The sequence below is a fragment of the Artemia sp. Qi Xiang Cuo genome, chromosome 9 (genome assembly GCF_049724085.1).
Source record: "Artemia sp. Qi Xiang Cuo chromosome 9, ASM4972408v1, whole genome shotgun sequence".
In the NCBI taxonomy this organism is placed as follows: Eukaryota; Metazoa; Arthropoda; class Branchiopoda; order Anostraca; family Artemiidae; genus Artemia; species Artemia sp. Qi Xiang Cuo.
Genome location: NC_142802.1, coordinates 44,460,800 through 44,473,985, shown reverse-complemented (window position 1 = coordinate 44,473,985; position 13,186 = coordinate 44,460,800). Strand labels below are relative to the sequence as shown.

General features: G+C 36.7%; 1 protein-coding gene across 4 annotated transcripts in view; it reads right to left on the bottom strand.

Annotated features, from left to right (window-relative positions):
* Acsf3 (Acyl-CoA synthetase family member 3) overlaps positions 1-13,186 on the bottom strand; it is a 42,407-nt gene that overhangs the window by 14,305 nt on the left and 14,916 nt on the right. For all 4 annotated transcript variants that reach the window (XM_089094605.1, XM_089094604.1, XM_089094606.1 and 1 more), the window contains exons 5-7: positions 9,680-9,836; positions 4,179-4,519; positions 287-529 (exon numbers count right to left, since the gene is read on the bottom strand). In XM_089094605.1, the coding sequence (XP_088950731.1) occupies positions 287-529; positions 4,179-4,519; positions 9,680-9,836 (741 nt within the window). The remainder of the gene's footprint in view (positions 1-286; positions 530-4,178; positions 4,520-9,679; positions 9,837-13,186) is intronic.

Genomic DNA, 13,186 nt, shown 5'->3' with positions numbered 1-13,186 from the left:
AATATATTCATAACACTAGCGCTTCAAGCTTTATAGCCATAATAAAGAATGAAATAAAAAAAACATGAGCAACTTTAGGATTTTACCAAAAAACAGTGTTCCTCTTTTTTTCTAAAAAATCTTCTCAAATTTCCCATCTTTTCTATTTTCCAACATTTTTTAATGTCGAAATTATTAATATAAGCAGTTTGAAGTTAAGGTAGAATCATCGAAACGCCAAGTCATCTGATTTTTCAAGTTTTGAATATACAAAAATTAAATGTTTTGTATATAGAAACCTACATACCAGTTCGAAACCATTTGTCAATCGTAAACTCTTTTGATGTTTCTTCTGATTTGTTCCAATATTCTTTGAAGACTGATGCTGCCTTAACCAAAAGTTCACCAATGTACGGGGATTTTCTTCCCTGAGTTATAGTAGTGCCTTTGGATGTACCATGACACACAACTTCATACTGACCATTAGGGGCAGATGGTGTGAAATTAACTATTCTCACATTAACTCCTGGCAAAGGGACGCCAACATATCCTGGAAATAAATCTTACTAAAAAACGTAAACAAATCGTATGCGAATAAATGGGACAGATAAATATTGTGAATAGTAAGATGAATATCAAGACAGCAAATATGTGTGTTTTTCTTTTCTCTTCTTTTAATTTTACTCTTGTATACAGTTTGCGTTTTTCTTTTCCCTTTTTTTATATATTCTATTTCTTTTGGGTTAGTTTATTTTGATCTTTTCTTTTCTGTTTTTTTCCTTATCTAAAAGATTCCGGACGTGTAGCCGAAATATTTGGAATTTTATTATTATTAGTGAAAAAAAAGTTGTTTTTTATTTCCCCATTGTCTTACTGAAAAATTATGCCCGTCATTCTATATTTTCATTTCGTTTTAATGGCAAAACAAAGCGGTAATTGCTTAAATAAAATTCAATGTATAAAAACATTGAGCGCAATATGCATCAAGGCTATTCAGAAGTAATGATTCCCTTATCTAGCCAACTTACATAACCTAAATATGAATTTATATTATAACTGGCCACCTAATATAACTTTCTCCCCGATTCCAGGCATGCATCACTATTGTCAATTTCTACATGCCCTAATTTTTTTTTAACAATTCCAAAGTGCACCTTCCATAAAATAAGTTTTTTCTTGTTTTTCAAACAGTTTGTGGTAACGAACTGTAAGTAAGGAGCCACCCGGCTCAATGGTAACCGAAACTCTAAAAAACGGAATTTTGATACCAATAGATACATCAAAAGAATCAAGTTTTAATTCTGATTTCAAATATATAAGTTTCATCAAGTTTAATTTTACCTATGAAAAGTTACGCGCCTGAGAAAATTTGGCTGATTTTCGGAAAAAGGGGGAAAGACCCCCTAAAAGTTATAGAACGTTAATGAAAATCACACCATCATATTCAGCGTATCAGAGAACCCTACTGTAGAGGTTTCAAGCACCTATATACAAAAATGTACAATTTTCTATTTTTTGCCAGAAGAAAGATCGCGGACGCGGGTTTATTTGTTTTTTTTTCCCCAGGGGTGATCGTATCGACCCAGTGTTCCTAGAATATCGTGGGAGGGCTCATTGGAACGTAAATTAAAAGTTCTAGTGCCCTTTTTAAGTGACCAAAAAAAATGGAGGGCAACTAGGCCCCCTCCCACGCTCATTGTTTTCCCAAAGTCACCCGATTAAAATTTTGAGATAGCCATTTTGTTCAGCATGGTCGAAAATATTATAACTATGTATTTTAGGATGACTTAATCCCTCGAAGCCCCCAGGAGGAGGGCTGAAAGTTATGAACTTTTCCCAATGTTAACATATAGTATTGGTTATTGGGACCCGGCTCAATGGTAACCGAAACTCTAGAAAACGGTATTTTGATACAAATAGATGCATCAAAAGAATCGGATTTTAATGCTGATTTCAAATATATAAGTTTCATCAAGTTTAATCCTGCCCATCAAAAGTTGCGAGCCTGAGAAAATTTGGCGGATTTTCGAAAAAAGGGGGAAAGATCCCCTAAAAGTTATAGAACCTTAATGAAAAGCACACCATCATATTCCACCCATCAGAGAACCCTACTGTAGAGGTTTCAAGCTCCTATCAACAAAAATGTGGAATTTTGCATTTTTTGCCAGAAGAAAGATGTTTATTTTTTTATTTTTTTTTCCAGGGGTGATCGTATCGACCCAGTGGTCCTAGAATATCGTGGGAGGGCTCATTGGAATGGGAATTAAAAGTTCTAGTGCCCTTTTTAAGTGACCAAAAAAAATGGGGGGCAACTAGGCCTCCTCCCACGCTCATTGTTTTCCCAAAGTCACCTGATCAAAATTTTGAGATTAAAATTTTGCCATTTTGTTCAGCATGTTCGAAAATATTATAAGTATGTCTTTAAGGATGACTTAATCCCCCGAAGTTCCCGGGAGGAGGGCTGAAAGTTATGAACTTTACCCAATGTTAACATATAGTATTGGTTATTGGGAAGTATACAGACATTTTCAGGGGAGACTTTTCCTGGTAGTGGGGGGTCGCGGGGGGGGGGGCTCCGGCCCCCCCGAAATCTCACGATTTTTTTCATTTTCCCATAATTTTCTGATTTTTCTCACAGAATAATGGGTTTGAAGGATTTGCCCCCCCCCCCCCGAAACAAATTGCCCCCCCCCCGAAACAAATTGCCCCCCCCCCGAAGCAAATTCCTGCGTACGTGCCTGGGGTCAGGGGTTATGTGAGAGGATCTTTCCATGAAGGAAGTTTTCATGGGGGAAGGGACATTGCTATGAAGGGGACGCTGAACTTCCCAGCATTATTTAAAAAAAGATAAGAAATTAAATATAAAAAAACAAGTTTTTTAACTGCAACAGCAGCAACATCAAAACTTAAAAGGAACAGAAAATATTACATATATTATAGGGTTCACCCGCTAGTCAATACCTCGTTCTTTAAGCCAAAGATTTCTTAGTATTTTCATATGAGGTATCCATTCTAATTACAGGCCTTTGTGATTAAGCGGTCATTTTTAAATAATTGGAACAAAATTAAAACTTTAGCTTAAAGAGCAAGGTATTTACTAGAGGGCGAACCCCCGAATATACGTATTAAAAATATATGAATATAGAAGTTCGTTACGTAAGTTAATTCGTAAGTTACGTATATTTATTACTAATAAAAACATTCGTAAATAAAATGAAACAAGCTTCGAGAAAGCCATTTAAACAAATAAAAGTAAACTAAGATGAAAATTTTGTTTTAATTATTCATGTACTGTGAGCCAAGATCAAAACCTGCATTTATTCAAAAACGTTCAAAAATTAAATAAAAAAAAACAAGTTTTTTTAACTGAAAGTAAGGAACGACGTTAAAACTTAAAACGAACAGAAATTAGTCCGTATCTGAAAGGGGCTGTCCCCTCCTCAACGCCTTGCTATTTACGCTAAAGTTTGACTTTCTCACAACTCTATTTTTTTTTAAACAATAAAAAACTTTAGCGTTAAGAGTGAGGCTTTGAGGAGGGGACAGCCCCTTTCAGATGCGGAATAATTTCTGTTCATTTTAAGTTTTAATGTCGCTCCTTACTTTCAGTTAAAAAAACTTGTTTTTTTTATTTAATCTTCAACAAAATCCATTTTTGTCTATAAAAATACGTTTCTCGTCCAGGTTTAAATGCCAAGTTCGATCACATAGTAGGTAAATATGAAACTCTTGATTGTTTAGGAGGAGCGTTGAAGAAGTCAAAAGTATTTGCTGGGTAATTTATTGGTTTGGAGTTTCTAAGTGGCCAGAAAAAAAACAAAAAAAAAAACAGATCCATTACCTAGATATAAGGTCTGGCTCCTTTATTGCAAAATAATAATTTTATGGGAAAAAAATACAGAGCTGATTTTGCAAATCTTGTCGTATTATACTAGCCAAATGACATAAACAAACGTTTCAAATCATAAAAGAACACGCCACTAACGCATTCAAAAAATTGTCGAGAGAAGGCAAGAAGATCTAGGTAGTTGAATTTCGGTTTCACTAATTACAGCCATTATACGACGGCTTCATTTACTTTTAACGTTAACGTTTACTTTTAACATATGCGTTTGATTTCCTGATCACTATTTTCATATAGTTCTTAATGAATTAAACACACCTCGAACCAAACAACAGATAAATTACCACTTAATTACCTGGACGTCTTTCACCATCTAGAGGATTGGACAACGCCATTCCGATTTCTGTCATACCATATCGCTCAAGCAGGTCATGTCCTGTTAGCTCTTTCCACTGTTCATAAACTGGCACAGGTAATGGTGCTGATCCACTCACCATAAGTCTTATATTTTCAGAGCACAGAGCTTTCGTAAAATTTCTTTTCTCAAGATTCAAATCCCAGCGATTTTCAAAATATTCTATAAGTTTTGAATAAACGGTTGGAACTGCCATAAAGACGGTTATTCGTTTGGATTCATCCAGAGAAAGAAGACTGTTCCACACATCGGGCGCACTAAACTTTGGCAGCATAACACAACTATAAAATAAGGCTATTGAAAATATGTTTAAGCTTGTAATTTTCCAGAACGCTCTATGATAATTTATGTATACATAAATAATGAGAGTGGTATATTCTTTAGCCACAAAGTGATTTCACCCTTTATCCCTTACTGTCAAAGGCGTCAGGGGGGGGGGGGGCCCGCGCTCTAACGCTATTGCTGACTCATTAAAAAAAAAAAGTCGGTATAATCTTGGTACAGAGTGCCGCTGTTTTACTGGCTCACAATTTAAAATCAATAAATGAGAAGAATAAAATCAGAGATATTAAGGCAAATAAAGGACGATAAAATTGACGTGGCATCCACTAAAATCGAGACCTTGCGAAACATCGTTCTCAATTGGCGAAACTCAGTGATTTTACAGACAAAGTTTCTAAATTAAGTGATAAGATGAATAAAATAACTACAATGATAAAATTAATCAAAACAGATGAAAATACAGACAGAATGTCTACTGCTACCTTTATCTAATTGAAAAATTACAGCGGATTAGTAAGCCAGATACAATCGGTGATTCCATAAAAACTTAACATTCGGTGGCAACTGTTTGGAAAAGTGCCCACTAAACTTGATACTACAGGTCATTTTGATGAAGGATTTTAAGCGTAAAAGAACAAATAAACTAAAAAAAAGTATGTCAAACTTAAGGATCAATCAAGTGAAGATAAAGTGGTTGGCTTGGACTAATGTTTTCGATAAGGACTACTGCAAGTGTCACAATACCCCTTTTCATCACATAAAGTTGAAATGGATTTTAGCTACCAAGGAGGTTCCGTTAACCTCTTTGCTGCATCAATTTTTAACAACATGAAATTGGCATCCAGTCTAAAGAAAGATACATTTAAATTGTTCACTTCCTATCGACAAGTGGGTAGGCTGTCTATATAACCTGTAAAAGTCCACTGGGACTAGCAAATTGATTCAAACTGTTCCTAAAATTTCTTCAATTTTACTTTAAATGTCAACTTTTGTGTTTAGGGGAGCTCCCCCCCTGAATATATTTCTTCCTAAAAATAAATCCATACTTAAAAGGTCTCAGCTGTCTCTGGTATTAAGATAATAATATTTAGAAACAATAATATCAAAAGGAAGAGTGTGGCAAATTTGTCAAATGGATAAGGCAAGCGCCTAAGAAGGGGCCCAGAACCTTTCCCTCCTCCGAAAGCAATGATTGACTTTGCCGCTTTACATACACGCTCTTTCCTTGTGGACCAAAGCGCAGAAGGTGTATCATCGGAGTAGAATGAGGAACCAAGGGGCTGAGAACCATAATAAGCTGAATTTGGCAAGTTCAACTTATCTGTCATTAATATGGCGGTTTACAACATGCTTGAACTTGCTCTTGGGGAAATTTGTAATAAATACAAACAGGGATTGAAAAGGGACCAAGAATAGAATCGAATTGAAAACCGACAAGGAGCTAAGGTACTAATTCACATAGTAAAAAGCACTGGGTAGACAGCAGATACGTTTTTGCGGTGCGGATTTTGGAAGAAACTTCCAAGAATTTTAAACATTCTTTGTTTGTCGTCCCAAAAATCCATAAAAGAATATTTAATACAAAAGTTTTATCAGTTATAGAATATGGAGCAGAGATTTGGGGTGGAGAAGCGGCACAGCAGTTGGAGTCCCTCCAGCTCCAGTATTATAAAAGTGTTTGGTCTACATCAGACAACTCATTCACAGATTCTGAAAGGTGATATGGGTCTGTTCTCGTTAAAGCTACGTAGGTATATTTGCATGCTTAGATTTTGGTTGAAGCTAATTAGTAGTAATGAAGATAGCCTGGTAAGAGCAGCTTATTATCAGATGTTGAATTATGGTTTGAAAACGTCGTGGCCGTCCCAAATTAAGTCATTACTAGAAAGAGTGGGAATGCCTCACTTATGGAATGATGGTCTTGGTTCCCGTGATCTTCCAACAGATTTAGAAAGTCAGGTACGATTTATCTTAGAGGGTCAAAAAATTCAGTATTGGCAGGGCTGGTTTTAAATTCTACAACATTGAAACATCTATAATCAGGCTAAACCAAGATTTGGAGGGGAAGCTTATTTTAAATTCAATTTACCGGCTATGATTTTATGTCGATGGATTCAGCTTAGGGCGAATTGCCTTCCAATCCAGAGCAAGCAAAAGGTGTTCGACAAAAATATATTTGATCTTGAAGGGCGGTATCTATGTCCTCTTTGTAAAGACGAGGACGAAGATTTAGACCATTTTTTCCAGAAGTGCCCGATGCAATTATTACACTCTGGAGTTCATTAAGAGTGACAGGGACAATAAACATAAAAGAGCTTTCCAATGGTGGAAGTATAAATCTAAAAAAAGAACAGACCAAGATATATGCTTTTCACTAAAACCATTTCTATACTACTTCAATTTTAGCACCGACCTGTTGGGTAGATTTATCTCGAAAACTCGGCAACAATAGTAATTTACTAATTCATGTCCATTTATAGAAAAATCTCATAGTAAATCACCATACCCTTGAAGCTATCTCCCTATATTTTTTTAATTAGGACCGACTTTGGCAATACGTAAGACATTTGAGAGTAAATCCAATCCACCGTTAATAGTACATTGGCGGTACCCTGTATGGTCATTATCTCACCAGGTTCTGAAATAACATTAATACATAACATCAGTCTAATCTGTTAATTTTCAAATAACAAAAAGAGAAACAGGTTCGTGTTCAAGATACATTCAGTCTCCCCACTTTTAGAATTATTATTTTTTACTATTTGTTGAGGCATTACGAATAGTTACTGCAGTTTTCCCAGTTGACAATATTTTTGTCCATCCTGCTTCAATTAGCATGATAAGTTATCATTCTAACAAGCATGTTCCTTAAGATATCATTTACCCTCCCTTCTCACTTGGTATTTGTTTTTTTTAAAGATTTTTTATTGTCCAAACTGCAGTTAATTCTCTGCCTTTGGCCGGGAGGGCTGCACGTGGTTTCGGGGCAAATCAACCTGCGCTACGCGGACCGTTGGTCTGTATACGAAAAAGATAAGTTAAGATTGAATTTAAAACTATGGTTCCAGACTGAAGAGGGAAAAGACAAATAAAAAAAAATTGGAAACGACATTAAGCACACCACCCATGAAAATAATAAATCCTTTTCAACGCAATGGTTGCAGTTAAATGAACCCTTTCCTACTTTTTAAAAACATATGCCAAATATGACGAGAGCTGAACAATAAAAGAAAAACACGTGAGACGCATTGCTCTTAACTATGTCAACCATAGACTTAGTAATGATTGATTTGTCTCCCGTGAATTTTTTTCCAGGCATCGTCATGTAGAACGTATGTTCATAAGATATGGAGAAGGCTTAATTGATCCCAAAATCTGATACATATTGTCCTTTCTAAGGCAGACAGCCCGTCAGACGGTATTTAAACACTCTTTTAACACGCTTTGTGCCCCTAAGCCCCCTTAGGAGCAAATATAACATCGGATAAAGATACTCGGAGACAGCCTTTTCCTCAGAATGATCGAAAAGTACAAAAAACGCACCTTCGGAGACAACATGATATGTTTAGCCACAAGGGTAAAGGTCCAGGACTACACAAACATCCAATTTCAAAGCAGATGACACATGAATAAAATTTAGTATAAATGTAGGCATGTTACACCTTTTAGAAACATAATTGTGTACAGATTTGGTACACAGAATCACAGGGCCCTGGAATCCTAGCACCATCCTCCCAATCCACCTCCGCCTCCTACTACCCAACTTCCTAATTAGACACGTTACACCCTTTTTGACTCGCAACTGTTGAGGATAATCTAAGGAGATGTCTTAAGTTACCAGATAATTGTACTAAATTAAATCTGGGTAATGTTTGATTTTTTCATCAATGTCGATATTAAACGATTTTTGAAGAAACTAACCATAAATTAAAAAGTAGCAATTTCAGCTGCATACTTGCCTTAAACTCCCGGGTAAGGGGCCCAAATTAATCAAATAGCCCAATTTAAAGAAAGGGCTTCATGAACAATTTTTTTTTAAGCAGTGTGTATGTTTTTATTTGTTGAAATCAACGAAACAAGGCAATTCATTTAAATAAAAACATATCAAAAGCACGTTTTTAAATCGAGGTGCGATTTTTTGGCAGCTAGCGTAAGAGGTCTTTTTGATGCAGGCCCAGTGATATTAACTATCGGTTTTGCAATGTAATTTGTTAGATCATTTTTAGTTAAACTATTGTATAATTCTTTGAGTGAATATTCACCCAACTCTCTATTTAAACAAGTATTATTACTTAGCTAAAGTTCAATTTCTATTGTCTCTCAAACAGCTTGGTTAATAACGTATTTAATCATTACTAACGAGGGAGGTGTTTTTAAAAAGTTTGCAGGGGTAGGGTTTTCAAAAATATGACTGCTTGGAGCAGAATCAAAAGAGCTGGGAACACTATTAGAACTTAAGACTTTGGTTATATCATCCTTATGTTATTACAGGCGTCCTTATTTTTATTTTGGTGAGTTCTATCCGAATAATAACTGCCACAGTCACATGGTATTTGATAGACCCCTCTTTGACGAGTAGCTGAGATCTTATCTTTACCTGAATTTAGGAAATTCAAGATTTATAAGTTACTTGTAAAAACTACATACATGCTATTTTACGAAGAAAATTTTTTTGAATTCGTAGTAATTTTTGGTATGTATGGAAGGTAGATTACATTTGACGCTTCATTAGGAACTTCATATGATAAAAAATCTTTGATTTTAAGAGAATGTCTTTTTAGCCTACATCTAATTGTAGCATTAATGAAAAGGATGAGATAACCCTTTCCAAAAAGTATATATCTGATAAAATCTAATTCTGTTGTGACATAAGACTCCGAACCAATGCTTAGGACACGATGCACGAGACAAGGTAGAACACCTCTTTTTACTTGTGAAGGGTGATCGGAATTGAAATGAAGATGTCTGTTGTTTTGTGTGGGCTTTTTGTGAAAGTAAAATCTAGTTTATAACTGCCACAAACAATTAATGTTGAAGCCCTCCCTTGCGGCGTTATACCTCTCGGCAAAATACTGCACAGTGTTAATACAGGTACAGACGTTTTTCGCCATGATAACAGATTCACATTTCTTTTTCTAGAAACAATAACACTGACTTGCCTTGCTCCTTTTATCAACGGACATAGTAGTGCATTGACAATACCATGGGTGTGATGTAAAGGCAATGTGTGCAAAATTCTGTCATTTGTATTCCATCCCCAAGAATCCAGCAAACAATTCACCTGTGATATCAGATTATCGTGAGTCAAAACAACACCTACATAAAAACACTCCATTAGACAATCGTTATATTTGTCATAAGCAGTGCAGATTAGATGGTAAATTTGGTTAACTTGGTGGACACAGTAAATTCAGCAAAATGTCGTCCCCTATGTTTAGTTAAGCCCAATTCGCATTCGCACTTAGCTAATCATCAAGTTTAGCCATCATCACTTTGAACCAATTAGAGCTGCTTATACAAGATAAAGCATATTATGGTTGGTAGGTAATGATTGCATTGGGAAAGTATATGGGCCAAGATTTTGATGTCTAGTTAATCACACAGGTGAACTGGACTTTAGAACATTATTTATTATACTGCTCATCCATAACCCACTGCAGTGACAGTTAGCTCAAGGAAAACTTACAGACATAAACAGTTACTATAATCTAACAGTCGAAGCCTAATATTTTCTGGATACTTAGGCATCAAGGCTTCGCTCTTTTTAATAAGTGAATCAGGCTTAAATCCTACCTTGCTTCTCACTGTTTTTATAAAGAATATTACCAATACGAAAAGCAAAGATGGCAATTCTTCATTCGACTATCTCATAATAGCATGCAGAAACTGTCGTGTTTCCTTTATTTAAACGCTGCTGGAGAGGTCTAATTTTTAGGATAAAAATTTCAGGATAAAGCCGCTTTCATAGGCAGCGCAATAGCGCTGCCTAAGTAAAGAACAATGTTGGCACAATGTATTATTTATTTATTTTCTTTTTTGACCAGGGCACTTCGTATCGAATGAGTTGTCGTAGAAACTTCAAAAAGAGCTCATTCGATTGGAAATTGGAAGGGCTTATGGCTTTTTTGATAGTTAAAAGTGATTGGAGCTAAACTAACACCCCTCTCACACCCACCATTTCCCCAAACACATCCAATCAAAACTTTGAAATAGCCCTTTTGTTCAACGCAGTTGAAAGTTCTGAAAATTAGATCTTTGAGTATGACAATCCCCCCATAGCCCTCAGGGCAAGGGTTGTAAGTTATGCCCTGGGGGCATATAAGGTTTTTATAAAAAGCGTTGTTATAGAAACTTCAAAAAGGGCTCATTCGATTGGAAGTTTGAAGGGATAGTGCCCTTTTTAATAGGCGAAAGAGATTAGAGGGCAACTAACCCCCCTCTCACGCCCACAATTTCCCCAAACACACCCAATCGAAATTATGAGATAGCCATTTTGTTCAACATAGTTGAAAGTTCTGGAAAATAGGTCTTTGAGGATGACAACCCCCCCCCAGCCCTTTGAGGATGACAACCCCCCACAGCCCTCAGGCCAAGGGTTGTAAGTTTTGCCCTGGGGGAATATAAGGTTTTTATAAAAAGCGTTGTTGTAGAAAGTTTAATAGTCGAAAGTGATTGAAGGGCAACTAACCCCCCTCTCACGCCCACCATTTCCACAAATATATCCAATAAAAATTTTTAGATAGCCATTTTGTTCAACTTAGTTAAAATGTCCGGAAATTATGTCTTTGATGATGACAAACCCCGCCCAGCCCGCAGGGCAAAGGTTGTAAGTTACGCGCTGGAGGCATATAAGGTTTTTATAGAAAGCGTCGTCGTAAAAAACTTCGAAAAGGGATCATTCAATTGGGAATGGAGATGGCTAGTGCCCTTAATAATAGTCAAAAGCAATCGGAGGGCCAATGCCACCCCCCACGCCCAACATTTCCCTAAGATTTCCGATCAAAATTTTGTTGCACGTAGTTGAAGGGTCCGGAAATTATGTCTTTGAGTAGGACAACCACCCCACAACCCTTAGGGCTAAGGTTGTAAGGTATGTTCAGGGAGCATATAAGGGTTTTATTAAAAGCGTTGTCACAAAAACTTCAAAAAGGGCTCATTCGATTGGAAATTAAAAGGATTATTGCCCTTTTTAATAGTCAAAAGTAATCGGAGGGAGACTCACCATCCCCCACGCCTATCATTTGCTCAAACACTTCCGATCAACAGTTTGATATGGCCATTTTGTTCAACGTAGATGAAAGGTCTGGAAATTATGTCTTTGAGGATGCCAACCCTCCCCCCCCCATAGCTCTCTGGACAAGGGTCGTAAATTATGCCCTTGGGGCATATAAGGTTTTTATAGAAAGTTTTGTCGTAGAAGCTTCAAAAAGGGCTCATCCGATTGGAAATTGAGAGGACCAGTGCCTTTTTATAAGTCGAATGTGATCAGAGGGTAATTCCCCCCCCCACGCCCATCATTTCACCAAATATTTTCAATCAAAATTATGAGATAGCCATTTTATTAAACGTATCTCAAAGGTCTGGAAATTATGTCTTTGAGCCTAACAAATCCCCCCAGCCCTCAGGGCAAGTGTTGTAAGTTTTGCCCTGGGGGCATATAAGGTTTTTATAGAAAACACGGTTCTATAAACTTTGAAGGGGGCTCATTGTATCGGTAATAACACGCTCTAGTGCTTTTTTTAAGTCAAAGTGATCGGGGGGCAGCTAAACCCCCCCCCCCCCCCTCACACACACACACACACACACACGTCGTATTGTCCCAAAATGCATCTAATAGAAATTTTGAGATAGCAATTCTATTCAAAATATTCTAAATATTATACAACAAGGATTTTAGGGTTGAAACAAACCCCGGAGATTAGGGGCAAGGGTTGTAAGTTATGCCCAGGGGGTATTTAAGGTTTTCATGGAATGGATGGTTGTTTAACTTTAGAAGAGGGTCATTTGGTTGAAAACTGGAAGTTCTAGTTCCTTTTTAAATGTCAAAAGTAATGGACGGTATTTACCCCCCCCCCCCCCTCTTGCACAACCCCTCCTTTCAACAAAGCATCTGAGTGACATTATGAGATAGCGATTTTTTTTTTAAAGATCAAAGAACATATAATTATGTCTCTAGGGATGACACAACCCCCCCCCCCCCAGTGTCCTGGGGATAGGGTTGTGAGTTATTTTATGTGGCCATATAAAGTTTTTTTTTAGTGGGCGGTCGTATAAACATAATATGGGGCTTATTTGATTTGAAGTCGGAAGTTATAATGCCCTTTTTAAGAGCCAAAGTGAATTGAGAGTACAGTCCCCCCCCTCCACGCTCAGCATTTTCCCTAACACCTCCAATCAAAATTTGGAGGTAAAATTTTATTCACTGTAGTTGAAGGTTTCGGAAATTATGTCAGTGAGAAAGATACCCCCCCCCCCCACGACTCTCAGGGAAAGGGTTGTAAGTTATGCCCTTGGAGCATATAAGGTCAAAGTTATTTGAGAGCAACCCCTATGCTTTCTGAAAGCAAGAATATAATTTGTGCTTTACTGAAAAAAATTTCTTTTAAATGTTTTCACTTTTATTACTTTAAGAGATCAAAAATTAATCAGTATTTTAAGGAATAAAT